General features: G+C 38.8%; 1 protein-coding gene across 6 annotated transcripts; it reads right to left on the reverse strand.

Moving 5' to 3' along the window:
* Positions 1 to 308: 308 nt before the first annotated feature.
* LOC120616939 (zinc finger protein 14-like) lies at positions 309 to 15,208 on the reverse strand. Of its 6 annotated transcripts, none has more exons than XM_039880487.1 (5): positions 15,058 to 15,208; positions 6,941 to 7,047; positions 5,708 to 5,834; positions 5,447 to 5,507; positions 309 to 5,037 (listed from the first exon to the last, which is right to left on the reverse strand). In XM_039880487.1, the coding sequence occupies exons 3-5, from the start codon at positions 5,739 to 5,741 to the stop codon at positions 3,234 to 3,236; spliced, it is 1,899 nt and encodes a 632-aa protein (XP_039736421.1). In that variant the 5' UTR covers positions 5,742 to 5,834; positions 6,941 to 7,047; positions 15,058 to 15,208; the 3' UTR covers positions 309 to 3,233. The 6 variants fall into 6 exon arrangements, with proteins under 6 accessions (XP_039736421.1, XP_039736419.1, XP_039736420.1 ...); XM_039880485.1 differs by lacking the exon at positions 6,941 to 7,047 and adding an exon at positions 13,543 to 13,743; XM_039880486.1 differs by lacking the exon at positions 6,941 to 7,047.
* Positions 15,209 to 16,964: the final 1,756 nt, after the last annotated feature.

A 16,964-nucleotide genomic window follows, 5' to 3' on the forward strand; every position in this document is an offset into this window, starting at 1 on the left:
TGGGCTAGAATGGTGCAGATGAATGTAACTCTTTCTCTGATTAAGAGAACTCCATGGTGCAATGGGGTACACATGTGTCACTCAGTGTGTACAGCAGCATTATGGACATGTCAAATACAATAATGTTTTACATGCTTAAAAATAAGTGATAAATCCTCTCAAATGACATTAAACACAGAAAGACACTACAAATATCTGTGGCTAAAATCAACAAAGTCTCAAGTTCCATAAAACAATGTCCAAATTCATGACTCCATGTTATATACACAAGATTTTGTTAAGAACTGAATAAAAGAATATGAGCCATGTTTATGTTTTTATCTCTATGGTGATTCTTTATTGTTAACCAATGAAAGCAGGACATCCTATATTGCCACCTATTATTTACTTCCATAACCAAGCTGTCCTGGAAACAGTGGTTAAGCTGTATTATATAGTTGAAGTACAAGTGATCAATAATAATATCCTCACTCATTGAGCTCCAACTGTCATAAAAAATATATATACACCCAGCCTATTATGCCACATCAGTTTTTACTTTCCTTCAAAGCCCTTATAAACCAAAGCTTTACCATTTGTTAACCTTACTTTTCCCACAAAAATTTAAGCACCAGGACTGCAAGAACAAGTTTGTCTCATGTCACTGTACCCAAATCCTACTGTGCCTTGATTATCTATGCTAAGGTGGCTACAATAACTCTGAAGTGCATGGCAACAGGGGATGTTGACATATTAGCACCAAGGGTACAGTATGAGCAAGAAAGTCTTGATTGGACCAGTGGTCCTGTCTTTCTCCCTTGCAAGGCTTGTGTACTCTCACAATTTACCTAAACTTAAAGTTGAGTCAGAAAGGTGATATTAAAAACATTATGCAGTATGCTAAGAAGTGAATTTACATATTTTAACTGAGGTACTTTATGTGGTAAACAATGTAATACACCATAGGAAATATGCCAGTGTTCAGATAAGTACTAAAGGCATAAGCCAGTTCAGAGGACTGGGAGCTGGCCTGCAATCTGTTAGGCCAAGTCTTATCCTGCTGAAGAGCAAGATGTCACATACTTCCTTCATCAAAGGTAATCATTGACCATGATGGACCAAGACGAAAAAGTATTTTGTAAACATGTCTCACAAATGGTAAATACGACAATGCCAAATCATAAAAATGACCAATATAGCCCTCCTCTTACACTATGACTCACTGGGAGTTCTTACAAATCAAGTTTAGCTCTACTATGATGTTTTCACATTCTAAAAACAAGGTTTATATTATCATTAACATAATGTTTACCTCCTCATAGCACTCAATATACAAAAACGTTGTGCTGCCTCAAATACTCCCAACACAAGCCAAATCCTAACAAAGTCCTAGGCAACCTTTTATGTTACACCCCACAGCCATGTGTACTCTGCGGTCACTCTAATTATTAGAATTAATTACACTCCTCTCTTTGACTACAGGTGCGATCCTCCAGGTCACTGGCAAGAGGGCACTGAGGAAAACCATGATTTCGGGTTTGGGGATTAGGCAAAAAGGACAATTAGAGTCATGACAAAAATTGTAACTATAAAAGATAAAATATGCCTGAAGAAAAATTACTTGAACTGAAATGCACATGATAAAATTGACTCAACGTATAATGATTAAATGAAGAGAATTGCAAAGTTTGTTTTAAAATCTCTAATTATGAGACATATTAACATTTGAAAAACACAATATTTGTTAGTATACAACAGCTTAGCTAACAATTAAATTTTATTAAAGACCTACAGAAATGCTCATTTGACCAAAAAAAATACATACTTTTAATCACATACAATCAAACACAACTGAAAACATTCCAAGGGATTACATTTAGCTACAAGTAACAGGAAACATCCACAATCTTCCTGACAGGAGGAAGGTGCTTATTCTCACATGGAAGGACCAGGTCAAGGCAGCAGAGAAACACACTCCCATGTCCTTCTTTTTCAGTGCACCACTGCAGATGTCACGGTCAATCAAGAAAACATACTCACCAGAACTATTAACAGCATAAAGCTGTTTCCTATGTGCATTAGACCTTATACAGATATAATCCAAAGAAGGGAACCAAAGAATACTCACAAGCATGAAAGGCTGAAATAGTTTCCTGGTGGACAGAAGAGGAGTGACAGAAAAATCTAAACTGATGGATCTTTGATGTGGATTTTGTGAAGACATCAGCGGAAACCTACATTTCTCAGAAAATAAATATCAGACAGTTGTTGGTGGTTTTGAGAATAGTTTTGATTGGAAGGTCAAAGAATTTGGATAATGGGCTGGAAGACGTTATCATCAAAGCTCCTATTTATCTGTCTGGTGGCTCCAAAATCTGTCTTCATTTTTGCCTTCCGAATCTCACAGAAGTAAGGCTACAAAGGAATTCTAACATAAACTGGAAAATCAAGTTCCTAACATTACCCAACGGGAGGGATAATCTCCAGCTCTAGATTTTGTTGCCCTATCACAGGTCTCTCTTCATAACTCATAGTCAATTCACCAAACATCAGTCCGAAGGAAGAACAAAAAGCCAAGGCCCAAATATGAAAATAAAAATTCACATGATACTATACTCTTTCCTAAACTTGCCACACATAAAATTTATTCTTACTAGTCATTAGTATGGAAAATAAACAAAAAGCTCCAATACTCACCACCCCGCCCCCACCAAAAGGAGCTGTGTTAAGAGGGACTGCCACTAGGCAACTAGAAAAAGTCACTAGGAACACCCAAATACCAAACTGTCATTTTTCAATAGCCCCCTAAAACAAAATAAAATATTATAAAAAATATTTAGCCTGACAACATATAAAAAATATACTTCAATTCAACCATTGATCTAATAGGCTTAGCTGACAATCGATAGAACTATTAAATACTTTAAGAAAAAAGCACTATTTATCTTATGTACTATTGCTGAAAGACAACTCTCAGAAATATCTCACATGAATATTCATTTCTGAAATTAATAGAAATCCAGTCCAATGATGCACTATAAAAAAAGGTTCAATATACACAGTATGTTTACAACACTAATAATAAACGTTTCATGTTGAAAGTTTTCTGTCACTTACACCTGAATTAATTTCTATCAAGCTTTCTTACATTACCTACATTTTAATTTCTTTTTCATAGGAATTTTCACATGTAAAAATGCGGACCAATTAGTCTTTCCCAAGCTGTTTACATTCAAGAGTTTTTATACAGGTAATTATTTCATGCTTTCGAAAGGAAATGGGATTACTGAAGCTTTTCCCAAATTCTGTACTTTTCTTGGTTTCTCGCCAGTGTGCATTGTCATGTGTCTTCTAAATGTTGTGTGATAAACGAAGGCTTTTCCACATTCCTTACATTCATAGGGTTTCTCTCCAGTATGAGTTCTTTCATGTGTTTGTAAGGAACTTTGATCTTTGTAGGCTTTACCACATTGTTTACATTCAAAAGGTTTCTCTCCAGTGTGATTTCTTTCATGTTTTTGAAGGTCACTGGGATACCTAAATGCTTTATTACAGTTTTTACATTCATAGCGTTTCCTTGCAGTGTGATTTCTTTCATGTTTTCGAAGATAACGAAGACAACTAAATTGTTTACTACATTTTTCACATACATATGGTTTCTCTCCAGTGTGATTTCTTTCATGTGTTTGAAAACTTTGGTACCATCTGAAGGTTTTCCCACATTCCTTACATACATAAGGTTTTTCTCCAGTATGAATTCTTTCGTGACTTTGTAAGGTACTGAAATATCTGTAGGCTAGCCCACATTCCTTACATTCATAAGGTTTCTCTCCAGTATGAGTTCTTTCATGTCTTTGTAAGGTACTGTAGTACCTGTAGGCTAGCCCACATTGCTTACATTCATAGGGTTTCTCTCCAGTGTGAATTTTTTCATGACGTCGAAGATAACTGACACAACTAAAGGATTTACTACATTGTTTACACTCATAAGGTTTCTCTCCAGTGTGACTCCTTTCATGTATTTGGAAGCCTAGATGAGAAATAAAAACTTTTCCACATTCCTTACAGTCATAGGGTTTCTCTCCTGTGTGAGTCCTTTCATGTGTTTGTAAAGCACTGTGACCTCTATAGGCTTTACCACATTGTTTACATTTATAGGGTTTTTCTCCAGTGTGAGTCCTTTCGTGTCTTTGTAAGGTACTGTAATATCTATAGGCTAGCCCACATTCCTTACATTCATAGGGTTTCCCTCCAGTGTGAATTCTTTCATGTTTCTGAAAACTTTGATAACACCTGAAGGCTTTTCCACATTCCTTACATTCATACGGGCTCTCTCCAGTGAATTTTCTTTCATGTGTTTGGTAATTATGATAATATCTGAAGGCTTTTCCACATTCCTTACATTCATAGGGTTTCTCTACAGTGTGAATTTTTTCATGACTTCGAAGGTAACTGAGACAACTGAATGCTTTACTACATTTTTTACATTCATAGGGTTTTTCTCCAGTGTGACTCCTTTCATGTATTTGAAAACCTAGATGAGAACTGAAAGCTTTACCACATTGTTTACATTCATAGGATTTCTGGCCTGTGTGGGTCCTTTCATGTGTTTGCAAGGCACTGTAATATCTGTAGGCTTTACCACATTGTTTACATTCAAAGAGTTTATCTCCGATGTGGGATCTTTCATGTATTTGAAGTGAAGTTGAAGAACTATGGGCTTTCCCACATTCCTTACATTTATAGGTTTTTTCTCCATTGTGCTTTCTCTCATGTTTTTCAAAACACTGGACATAACTGAAGGCTCTCCCACAGATGTTACATTTATACGGCTTCTCTTCATATTTCTGATACTCAAAGGGCTTATATCCAGTGTGACATCTGATGTGCTTACTGTGAGAAGAATGATGCATGAAAACTTTCCCACACACGCTGTTTTTCTGTGGTTTTCTCCCAAAAAGAATTTTCTTCTTCAGATTGAGATTTGAAATAAGGCTGAAGTTTCCTCCACATTGACTACCTTCTTTCCCTTCACAGATTCTCTTTACCATATGACTTCTGTAAAAAACAAGACGCACATAATTAACAATTTGTCAGAGATTTTATGTTTATTAGTAGGTATTTAAATTACATTTTGTTGATTTATAGCAAAATTGAAGGTTTTCCCCTTGTCTGAATGAATGGCCTGAAATTGAATACATGTACTGAATGCTCTGCAAGAGGACTTTCAGCCTTACTATTATCAAAACAGTGATATTCATATATAGGGTTTACTAACACTGTTTTCTTTTTTAACCACTTTTCAAACACTGAACATTTTTATCATATATAAGAAAGAAATTTGGTGAAAATTTTCTGAGAAGTGTATATTTGAAGCAGCAGTTGTTCTGTTTGCTTCTTTTGAAAATTTTACAGAATACCAGACTTGTCATGTTAGACAATGATTTCTATTGTGATTGTGACTCACCTTAGTTTTCTAACCCGGTTTTTGTACTGATCTTCAATATCATGATCTTCCCATTTTTTTCCTAAAATGCAGACCCAGAAAAATGATTCCAAAGTATTAGAAATTATAGAAAAATTATTAGATTCTAGCTCTACAATGAGCTGTGACCATGCCCAGTTTATTTACCAATGTCTTTCCTTCCCACCTTACACATCTGAGAACATTGTTGAAAGGTGAGAAACACCTGATCTCTAATTGAGAAAGGGAACTTGTCATTCTTACCTACTGAGGCCAGATTCCTGAAGGTTTCCCGCATCACATCTCTGTAGAGTTCCTTCTGTAAAGAATCCAGTAAAGCCCATTCTTCCAAACTGAAGTTCACAGCCACATCCTCAAAAGCCACCAAATCCTAAAAAATTCCAATTACGTGTACAGTAAAATGTGAGAGACTGACAACACTGCACATCTACACTCTAGTTACAAGAAGGTTACATATGATTCTGTAGTCTCCAAATATTTATTCTATGACTTTATCATCAGAAACTTACTCTCTGAACACATTTACTTCCTCATAAATTTAAGGGCATCATGAACATATAGCAATCATTTACACATTCTTACTGTGATCACATTACGTCCTAATTTTTCTAACAGCATGATTCAAAGAATGTTGGGAAACAAATGCTATTCAAGTGAAACAAGTATTATCATTTTAAGTTCGATTTCTTGAGAGAAAAATTCTTTCATCTCCTTCCTTATTTCCCACCAATTACAGTGCTCCATGAGGCAGATGTTAATATCTGCACAAGGTTTTAATGAATAAAAACATAATGAAGAACTACAAGCTTTTTGTTCTAGTCCCATCACTAAACATGAGAGTCCAGGAGGCCTGTGGAAATCCAACTTTTAATAAAGCCACCTGGCCATGTTGTCCTAATTCTTCCAGGACATTAAAAGTAACTGTATGTAGCTGGCTGAAAGAAAATATTCTTATGGAGAAGCACTGCTGTTATGTAATATTTATCACAGCCTCAGTTCTTCCTTTCTCACTCTATCTGATTTGATGGTCTAGAAAGTTATTTGGAACTTAAGAGCTCAGACACGAGCAAGAAGGCATGACAACTTGGAACACCCAATCCCTAAACTCCTGTGCCTCAGGGCTGTTCCAGCCAATGTTTGGCACACATGGACACATACTGAGATAATAATATGCCAGAAGTGCTCTTTCCATCAAAACCGTTAACAGTCTACCCTGGGTCCTGTTGACACAGAGGGACGGGTTAATAACTTTAGACTGCAAGGGAGTTCACTGATGTTCATAATAGTGTGATAGTGAACTTATTCATGATAATAAAATATGTAGAGGCTGAAGCAGTGATTTTAGGCAACAGAACATAACATCTCCATTCTCCAATCAGGAGGAAGCATTTCTTGACCAACTACTCTAGAAGCTGCCCTCCCTTCTTCTGGCATTTCCAAGCACCTCTGTGGCATAAAGAATCATGATCACTCAACCTGAGCATGGGAATCCTTCAGTTCATGACACCATACATGGCCAGTAGGTGCTTCCACAATTGAGGTTTCTGAAGATAGTAAGGCCTCTCAAGCAGGCATGAAATAGCCTGCAAGGGGTAAAAAAAAAAAAAGGTGTATGGATTTATTTTTTCGTAAGGTTGGAGATGAGCTAAGGAGAGTGTTCACACAAAAGGGCAGAATCTGGCATGGATTCAATCACTTGCTACCACAAAGGAGGGAGCACTAAGGTTTCTTATCAACTTGTACAGATGTGGGGCACAAGGGGAAGGAAGGATGAGGCTCTAAAGCTGTCAGTCATCAATCATGAAAAATTGGAAAAGAAGACTGCCAGTTTCTGGTCTGGCATTTAAGTAACTTAGAAGCTGTCATTCCCAAATTCAAAAAGGCAAAAAAAAAGAAAAAAAAAATCGAAATGAACTTCTCTTATTTGATCCATCAGAAAATTCAGATCACAGGGCAATCTGGTATCTCCAAAATTGGGAAAGAAATAATAAGCATGACATTTTAAATATGTCCAAATATTGTTTTTAACATGGCCTGTACTTAAAAAAAAAAAAAATCTATGTCAGCAAAGTTTAATGCAAAGACAAGAACAAAATAATAGAATACGGTATCCATGAACCCTAGGAAAACTTTCTTTAAACAGAAGGTTAAATACATGTGGTGGGAATATCTGAAGTAAAAGACAGAAAAGAACAGAAGAAACCGATGAAGTAACAATCACTGAGACTCCTAAAATTAATGATAAACAGCAAGATTCAGTGTGGTCAGAGAACACCAAACATGAAAAACAAGAGAAGTTCACATCCAAGTATCTCATATTTGAACTAGATGAAAATCAAAGACAGAATACATTGAAAGAAGCCAGAGGGGAAAGGAAACTTCTTAGTAAGAGAGACACAAAAATTAGAATTAAATCAAACTTCTTTTCAAAAACCATGCAAACAAGAAGAGAGTGGAATGAAATATTTAAAATTGTGGGGAAAAAACCCCAATCTCTTAAAATTCTCTACCAAACAAAATTATTCTTCAAAAATAAAGGAGAAACATTTTCTGAGAGGAAAAACAAGTAATTTGACATTATACACCTCCTTAGAATGAAACATTAAAAAATTCATCAGAAAAAAATGTAAGTGATGAAAGTAGAGGATTATAAAAGAAGTAAATGAAGGAAAAATATCTTTCGTATTTCTCGTAATTAACATAACAGATGACGCTTTGTTTAAAATAGAATTGGTAATGATGTATTTGACAACTATAAGTTATGGATAAGTGGAAAAAATGACAACAATGTGATAGGACAATGTGAGAGGAGGGAAGTGGAAACACCGTGTACTGTAACTTGACCTAGGCAGTGGCTCAGTTGTAACTGTATACTGAAAACTCAAGGGCAACCACAAAAAGTTTAAATAAATACATATAATGCTATAAGAAGAAAATGAATTAGGGAAAATGCTCAATTAAAGCCAGAGAAAGCAGAAAATGTACAAGAGCAAAATAAACAAAGAGCAAAGGTAACATATAGAAAACAGGACGAACTGTGGTAGATATTATCCAAGTGTATCAATCACCTCTTTAATCAGTGGTCTCACTACAACTGAAAGACAAATACAGTGCTGTAATATCAGATTTTTAAAATGACAATTATATGTTGTCTACAAGAAAACTACTTTAAATATGAACACAGAGATAGATGAAAGCTAAAGTCATGGAGAAAATGTACCACGGTAACAGTAATCAAAGGAAAGCTGGCATGGGGATAGGAATTTCAGACTATGCAGATTTCAGACCAAAAAAAAAAAAAAAAGCACTCAGAGATAAAGAGAGACATTACATAATGAAAAAGCAGTCCATCTCCAAGGAAGTACAGCAATCCCTTATATATATGTGCATAGCAACACAGGGGCAAAATACATGAGGCAAGAACTCATGGAATGCAAAGAGAAACAGATGAATCCACTACCACAGCTGTAGATTTTAATACTCTTTTATCACAAATTATAAATTCCAGCAGCAAAAAGTCACAAAAGACAGAGTTGACCTGAACACTGCCATGTAAACAACAAGAGCAGAGTACACATTCTTCTCAAGTTCATATGGAACCTTCACCAAGACAGAACACATTCTGGGACACAAAACACATCTTAACAAATTTAAAAGAACAGAAATCATAAAATAAGCTCTCACACCATACAGGTTTAATCTAGAAATCAATAATAGCAGGATAGCTGGAAAATCACCAAATCTGTGGAGATTCAACAACATAATTCTCAATAATACATGGAATCAAAGAAAAAGTATCGAGAGAAATGAAAAATGATTTGAATTACATAAAATAAATATACAAATTATCAAAAGTTGCGGGATGCAGCAAAAGCTATACCTAGAAGAAAATTTATGCCATTAAACAAATACACTACAAAAAGAAAGACCAATAATGTAAGTAGCTCCCTTAGGAAACAATAAAAGAAAAAGAGCTAATTAAACTCAAAGTAAGCAGAATTAAAGAAATAATAAAAATTAGAAATCATGTAATTGTAGGAAACCAATGGAGAAAAGAAAAAAAAGGCTGTACTTTGACAAGATTAATAAAATTGATAAGCATCTAGTCAACATAACTAAAAGAGGGAGACAGATATTACAATGTGAGGCCATCATGGGTAACTCTATAGAGAAGGCTCTTTAGTAAGGGGCTCTCTGAGGACACTGTCAGGTGTATCTGCTGTAGGCAATTTAAACAGCCTGTTTGGCAGGGGGGGCACATTCAAGGTGGGCCAATTTGCAAGTAACAGCATAAATGAGCTCAAGTAAAATTTGTAAATAGGAATACACTACCTCCCAAACACATAAGAATCTAGACAGTGTTGTGGGTGCTGAAAGGGACTACTGCTATTTCTTCATGGTGTCACAAATTGAGGGGCCTTCTGTTTATTTTTAGAAATGTAACCAAGGTAGCAGGGCCTCATAATATCTGGGGCAATGGCCCATCCACTTTTTGTGCGCCCCTTTTGTCAATACATGTTATGTGCTGAATGTCAAATGAATGTCCACAAAGAAGAATGTTACTAATGTCACGTCCTATCTCTTCTCTACCATGGAGCAAGGTAAACACAGCTCAGATCTTACCTGCAGAGACTGTGTGCAGCGGCAGTGGTGCTGGGGTTCCCTGAGGGGAACCAGGTAAGGGTGTGTGATACCCCTTCAGAGATGAAGGCCAAGCGCAGCTGGGAGGCTGTTGACACAGGCACTGAACAGACCAGATTTGGCCAAATCTGTGATAGCAGAATGTGTACCAGTTGTGAGTGGATAGGGTCAGTAATTCCCATAATGTTGTGAACTGGGACTAGGGTCTGATCTGGTGCCACCACAGCCTGAAGGTTGTAGTCATCCACTGGGAGGTGTCATTCATTCTTCCAGGTTTAAGAACAGGCCAAATTCCGCTATTCAAAAGAGGCACTGAGGATAATCACTTTTCTCTAAAAGGTTTCTTCTAACAGTTTTCAATCCTTGAGGGTCCTGTTTACTTTACACTGGGCCGTACTAACTAATTTCAGTCAGGGTTAAGGCCCATGGAGTCCATTTTCTGAAGCCAGTTAGGTGAAGATAATTTAAATTCATGAACTGTTGGTTCAGAGCTGTTCTGCTCATGATGGGACATTTTAGGACAATCGGTGCTGGAAGTGTGAGAAAAGGCAAAGATTTCTGATGCTTCAGGCCAAGTACACACCACTTTGTCCTCTATATTATGTTAAGTAATTCCCCTGAGGTCATGGGGGACCTTGCTTAAATTTACTGAGCCCAAGTATAACTGTAATTTAACACAGCATTAAATAACTTCGTGAATGTTTGTGAATTACTGCATTACAGGAGGTGGTCACATTAACTCAAAACCTATGTTTTAGAGGCTCAAAAGCCAAGGAACACACCCTTTTATCTTTTTCAATACTTTTTAAATACTTCTGATAAATTTCAGATTTGCAGCTGGGTCAAATTCTGGGGTTTTTTTCAATGCCCTTTTTCCTCTTATTCCCTCTTCTCGTGTCCTTTCCTATTTTGTATTTTAGGTCACTGGGTAAACTTCAGGTAAATGGGTGTCCTCTCTACCCTAGTATTCATAAATTTCTTCCTCCAGAGGGTCCCCAAATCAGTGCCATCAGGATTAGAGGCCTCATCCATGGAAATGGTCACTATATAGGATTTAAGAACCCTAGGCTTACATCTGGTTTGAACTAGTTCCTTCACTGTGCCACAGTGAGGCTATGGGTGTGGTCCCCAATAGCTGCAGGGTCAGGGTCTGCACTGAGGCAGAGGCAGGGGCAGCAGCAGCAGAGGCACATAAGGAACCTGGGGAGCCCTCTGCTATCAGGAGAGAGGACCCGGCCCACCAGCTATGGGCTGCCTAACCTGTCTCCTCTCTCTCTATCTGAAATACCTACTCTTTAAAGAGAGACTGTCTGATGGGCTTGTTTCATTCACAGGGTACAATCATCCCCGAATGCCCCTTAGACATCATCCTGTTGGGGTGACCTCAGTCTCAATCAAACCTTCGACTCATTTTAATGAGTGCCCCACTCCCGTACTGTGCCAAAAGACAAGGAATTACCTAAACTCACAACTTGGAGGCTATACAGACCCTAGGCTCGGTGGGTCCACAACACAGCGCAGGGCAGCACAGCCCACAGGAGGGCTGCAGCTTCCCATGTGTGGGCCTCCAGGTCCTCATCAGCCTGACAGATAAGAAGCACCAGAGAAAGGGAGAGATGGGGGTTAAGTTGTCAGGAGTCAAACATCAAATATGTGGACCCTGACTCCTCATTATAAGAACAAACACAAGACAATCTGGCTTGTTTTTATATAAAGAAACTCTAACAGGATGATTTAGAAGTGATCAAACCTAGTGATTGGAGGGTGGGCAGAATAAGCACAGGAGCAACATGAAGATAGTGATCTTAAGTTAGTTTCCTCTTTTAAGCATTTTCAAAAATAGCTTTGCCATTCATTATTTAAAACAGGATAGAAATTTATATATACCACATTTTCCTATGATGAATCATTATTAATTAATTTTGCTTTTCAAAATTAATTGAATTTTAACTTTTCTGCATAGGAAACCTCTCTAAGATTAAACACTAAGTGATGTCTTTTAAACACTAAGTGATGTCAAACACTAGATCATAAAAAATTTACACATCCTTTTCTATCTTAAAAAAAAGGGACATTATAATACTTTTTCTATCCACTATATTTCACGCTTGAGATATTTTCAGGATTGAGTAGCATATTATAATGCATTAGGGGTTTATAATCCAGCCCTGAAATAGACTACAAATTTCAAAGATTTGCATAAGCTTTGAGGTGTTTTCCTCCTGTAAATGAAAACACATATCCCATTGTTTTTTCTTTAGATCCATTAAAACGGTAATTAATTTGCCTTAGTGTGGAGACTTCCATGATGTGACCGCTATCTATCTCACAAACTAGACCACGATTGGATGGAAGTTGCTTTCTGCAGCGCTGCCCTCCCCCAGAGTCTGTCTAATCATAATCCATGTTCTTTCTGACAAAAATCAGCACTCCACCTCGGCCTCCTGCTATGTGCTGGTTCCTGGCACAGGCTGTTGTCAAAACCTGGTCAAGCATGTAATTTTCCATACTGGAAGCATTCAAGTACTAGTATCCCTGCCTCGTATGTAAATATCCCTTAATAAAATCATCACCAGACTGGAGTGGCAGCCTCTTTCTTAGTTCTTTCCCTGCCGTCTGCTTATGAAGCAACATTTTCATTCTTGGAGCTTTTTCCTGGTTCTGCCTGTACTAATACTCAGGCATAGCACGGCCTAAAGCTCTCTAAAGACGTGGACTTACAAAAAATGACCTAAAAATACAAAAAGCACCTGAGAACTTAAAAAGCACCCATCTCAGATCTTCAAGTTCTCCTGCCTAAATGCAACCAAAATTCTATTTGGTTCCCCAAATTTCTGGCCGTATTCACACGGTATCTCTCAATTAAGTTATATTTTAAATGCCCAGGTGCTAATGGACACTAGAATCAGAGGGCTGCAATATTCACTGGATAAAGGAAACCAACCAATGAAAAGAAACACCAACTACTGGAATCAAAACAGATAAGCAGACTGCTTCCTTATAGTTCAGGGAAAAATAAAATAAAAGATTCAGAGGGATAAACATAATCTCAAGCAGGGGGGGTCTAGGCACTCCTGGTTAACGCAGAACCCCTGTAGTGGGTCAGTCCCTTGGGGAAGGAGGGTGGGACTCCTGAGCAGCCCCAGGAATGAACTCTGGGAGCTCGACACCCCTCCCTCCCCCAGGCTTCCATGCTCACAGTGAGAAAACTCACCCTGATTCCGTTTAAGTTCTGACCCAAATGAACTCCTCAATTCATAAACCCTTTGTCTATGAGAAAGAACCCCTGATCGTCACAGACTTTCTCAATGTGCACGAATTACACTGACTGTGGATAGAAAACTCGAACACAAGATCTAAAAATGTCTAGCCCTAAAAAACCACAGCTATAACCTCAGAATGTGCATCATCGCCCCCTCCCCCATGTACACATGTACCCCCATCTTTCCAGGGCTGCAGCTTCTCTCAATGTGAAGGCTCCTCCACAGTAGGTGTGAGCAGGTAGGATACCTGCAGGGGGAGGCTCCCCAGGAAGAATCACTGGGCCTTCATGTGCTTCCCTTTGCAGGTCAAGGGAACCTTGGCTTGGGTCACTGACCACAAGCTTCTGATTGTACTGGAGCTGCTTTGGACCACCACTGATATTTTAAATGATATTCAGTGTTTGCGCAATCCACCAAATTCACATAAACCCAGTGTTACATGGAAAGGAAGAAATAAAATTATAAGGGTCTTCTACTAGCTCAGTTATAAAATCCTTAATATCTATTCTTTTCAGAAAAATATGTCAGTTAATTATATTTCCAGGGAAAGTAATTGGTTTGTAAATAATGATTCATACTTGAGCACTTCTGCCCTGCAAGTCTGAACCTGGAATTTATTTGAAACCATCAAAAGTAAAAAGTAGACCTCAGAAAATTACTAGACATGCTCAAGGGAAGAGAGAGTGAAAGAATTCTACAGAAATGGAATGTAAGACTGGAATGTTTGTTGTTTGGTTTTTTTTCGGAAATTCATCTCTTATGCCTGTTCCGAACTATTTTATACTGTCTTTCAAGCTTTATAATTAAATACATTTTACCCCTATTGAAAAACAGACATAAATTAGTCGGTAAGTCTTTTTAAGTGACAAATCCGGGGAGAGGCCGAACTCACGGGACAAAATACCCAGGAAAGATTCAAGGAGGAGCCTCCACCCAAAGGACTTCCCACAAGACGTCTATACCCGGGGTGGGGCGGAGTCCTGGGAAGAGGAATGGGGATTTCAAGCTACTTGATTTCAAGGATTTCAAGTTTTCCAGGTGGTTATTCCCGGCTCTCCTCTCATGTAAAATATCCAGAAAAAAAAAGTTAAATCTTTAAAATGAGCTATCTATGGCTCAGTGGAAAAAAATGACAAATAGTTGATAATGCTGATCTGAATCGCAGAGGGGAAGTTAGCGCTTCAGAACGCGAGGAGGGAACTAGAAATTTAAGGATTTATTGCCAGTCTTGGAAAGAGCTAGGTTAGGGGTACAGGGTCATGGATCTGACACCCTGCTCTTCAAACATTTGGAAAACTCAGGAGACAACGGAGGGCCCCTGGAGAGAAAGAAGGGACTGGGGACCCCACAGGCCACAGCTTCTCCCAAGTACGAACTCGCTCGCAGACACAATTATCCACCGACGACCCTCCCTGTGGTCACCGCGCCATCTGGGGAGACGCGGGGCTGCGGGCCCAGAGCTGCCCAGAGAGGCTCCGGGCCGGTTCGAAGTAACCACGCACAGTGGCGGGACAGGACACGCGGTGTCCCAGCTGCCCGCCCACGCTGTGGTGCCAGCGGCGTCACAGGCAGCCCCGCGTCCGCAGATTCCACACTGGACCTCGGGGCGGCCGCGTCCTTCCACCGCCGGTTAGAGCCGGTTCCCTCCAGGCCCTCCTCCCAGTCTCTGCACGGGCTCCGCACACTCACCATTTCCAGATTTCCTGGGTCTCCCGAGTTCTGCCTACGACTCCCACAACCGGTACGGATCACAGCTGTACAGAGGCTGTACCCCAGTGATCATGAAAGGCAGGGAAAACACGAACCCTCAGGCAGCCAGACGGGGTACAGACTTCCCGGAGCATCGCCCCACCCACCTGCTCCAACGGACCCCCTGATTGGACAGATCTAAAGACCGCGCTCTCCTCTGCCTGAGTGACAGCAGGCAGGAGGACCCTGGCTCCAAGGAAACATCTTGCTCAGGCGGGGCGGATCCGGACCCACCATGGGACGTTTGTATAAACAGAATTTTTTTAGTCCTGGGGCTTTCTGTGTTGTTTTCCCCAGCTCTTTGTGAACGGGAGGGCAAGCTGTGCACAGGGAATTCCTGATTCAGTTTCCAAATAAAACAAATAACAGACAAAAGAGTGGCCCAGGACGGGCCAGGCTGGAATAACAGGGCCTTATGTCCTCTAGGTGAGAAGGACTTGGCGATAAGGCTGTTTAGCCCACTCACGTAACTGAGACTCCTGTTTGCAAACGCAGACACTTAAATGTGACTGTAATAGAGTCTGGCCCCGTTTTAGTCTTTGATCCTTGAAAGCACTGAGCCTTCCACCCATCCCTGCCCCACCCCCCATTCATTTGGTCCTTAAGAGAAGGAAGCCCAGAGCACTTGGCTCTAGTGGGAAGTTGGAGTCCTGCAGCCCTAGCCTGGGCTCAGGGACTCTTCCCAGGGGGTGAGATGTGTTCATTACACTCTCAGGTGTACATTTTACACTGAAAGGAAATTTAATTTACATTAGTTTTTCCTCTGTCCTTGGAGAACTTTGAAATGCAAACGACTGTCATACCCCTAAGACAATTGATTCCTATTTTTAGTACTATATGAATAACAATAAATAGTTATATAAATGTGGGATGCACCTGGAAACTTTTTCCTTCTGAATTTTTTGAAGTATAATTTACTAATCAATTAGTCTATATTTTAAAGATTACCATGTGATGATTTGATATACCTATACTGTACACTATACTTAAACTTTGCTAAAACACTGAATAAGCACTCTCAACACACACACACACACACACACACACACACACACACACACACAACTATTTGAAGTAGTGGGTGTGTTAATTAACCTGGAAATTAATGTGCCTGAAGAAACTGAATAGCGAAACTCTTTTGGAATCTTTCCCATTCATTTATACAACTCTTAAGCTCTTTTGAGACTACTTGGCAGTTTTCAGAGTATGTGTTTGTTAAATTTATTCCTTTTGATTATTGTAAATGCATGTCTTCTTAATTTTATTGCCAGATTGTTCATTGCAAATGTGTAGAAATACAATTGACTTTTATATTGTGATCTTAAATTCTACAACCTTGCCAAACTCAATTCTTAGTTTGAATAGGGTTTTTCTTTTTTTTTTTGATTCCTTAGAATATTCTATGTATAAGACTCCTCATCTGGAAGTAGAGATAAATTTACATCTTCCTAGCCAATCCGCATGCATTTTATTTCTTTTCTTGCCTAATGGTTCTCGATAAAATCTCCGGTAAACTGTTGAATAGTGTGACAAGAATAGACATCCTTTTTTCCTTATCTCCATGGAAAAGCATTCAGTCTTTCACCATTAAATATAATATTAGCTGTGGGTTTTCTACAGATGCTGATAACGAGGTCTGGAAATTTCCTCCTGTTCTAGGTGTGCTGAGTGTCCTAATCATAAAAGGAAATAATTTGTCAATTATTTTCTTTGAGTCTACTGAAATGATTTTGCCATTTTTGCCTTTTACTGTACTGATCCCATTTTTTATATTAATGGATTTTTGAGGTGTTAACCCAACTTCCACCCCTGGAATAAATCCCACTTGCTCATGGTGTTTAATTCTT

The sequence above is a fragment of the Pteropus medius genome, unplaced genomic scaffold (genome assembly GCF_902729225.1).
Source record: "Pteropus medius unplaced genomic scaffold, Ma_sr-lr_union100, whole genome shotgun sequence".
NCBI lineage: Eukaryota > Metazoa > Chordata > Mammalia > Chiroptera > Pteropodidae > Pteropus > Pteropus medius.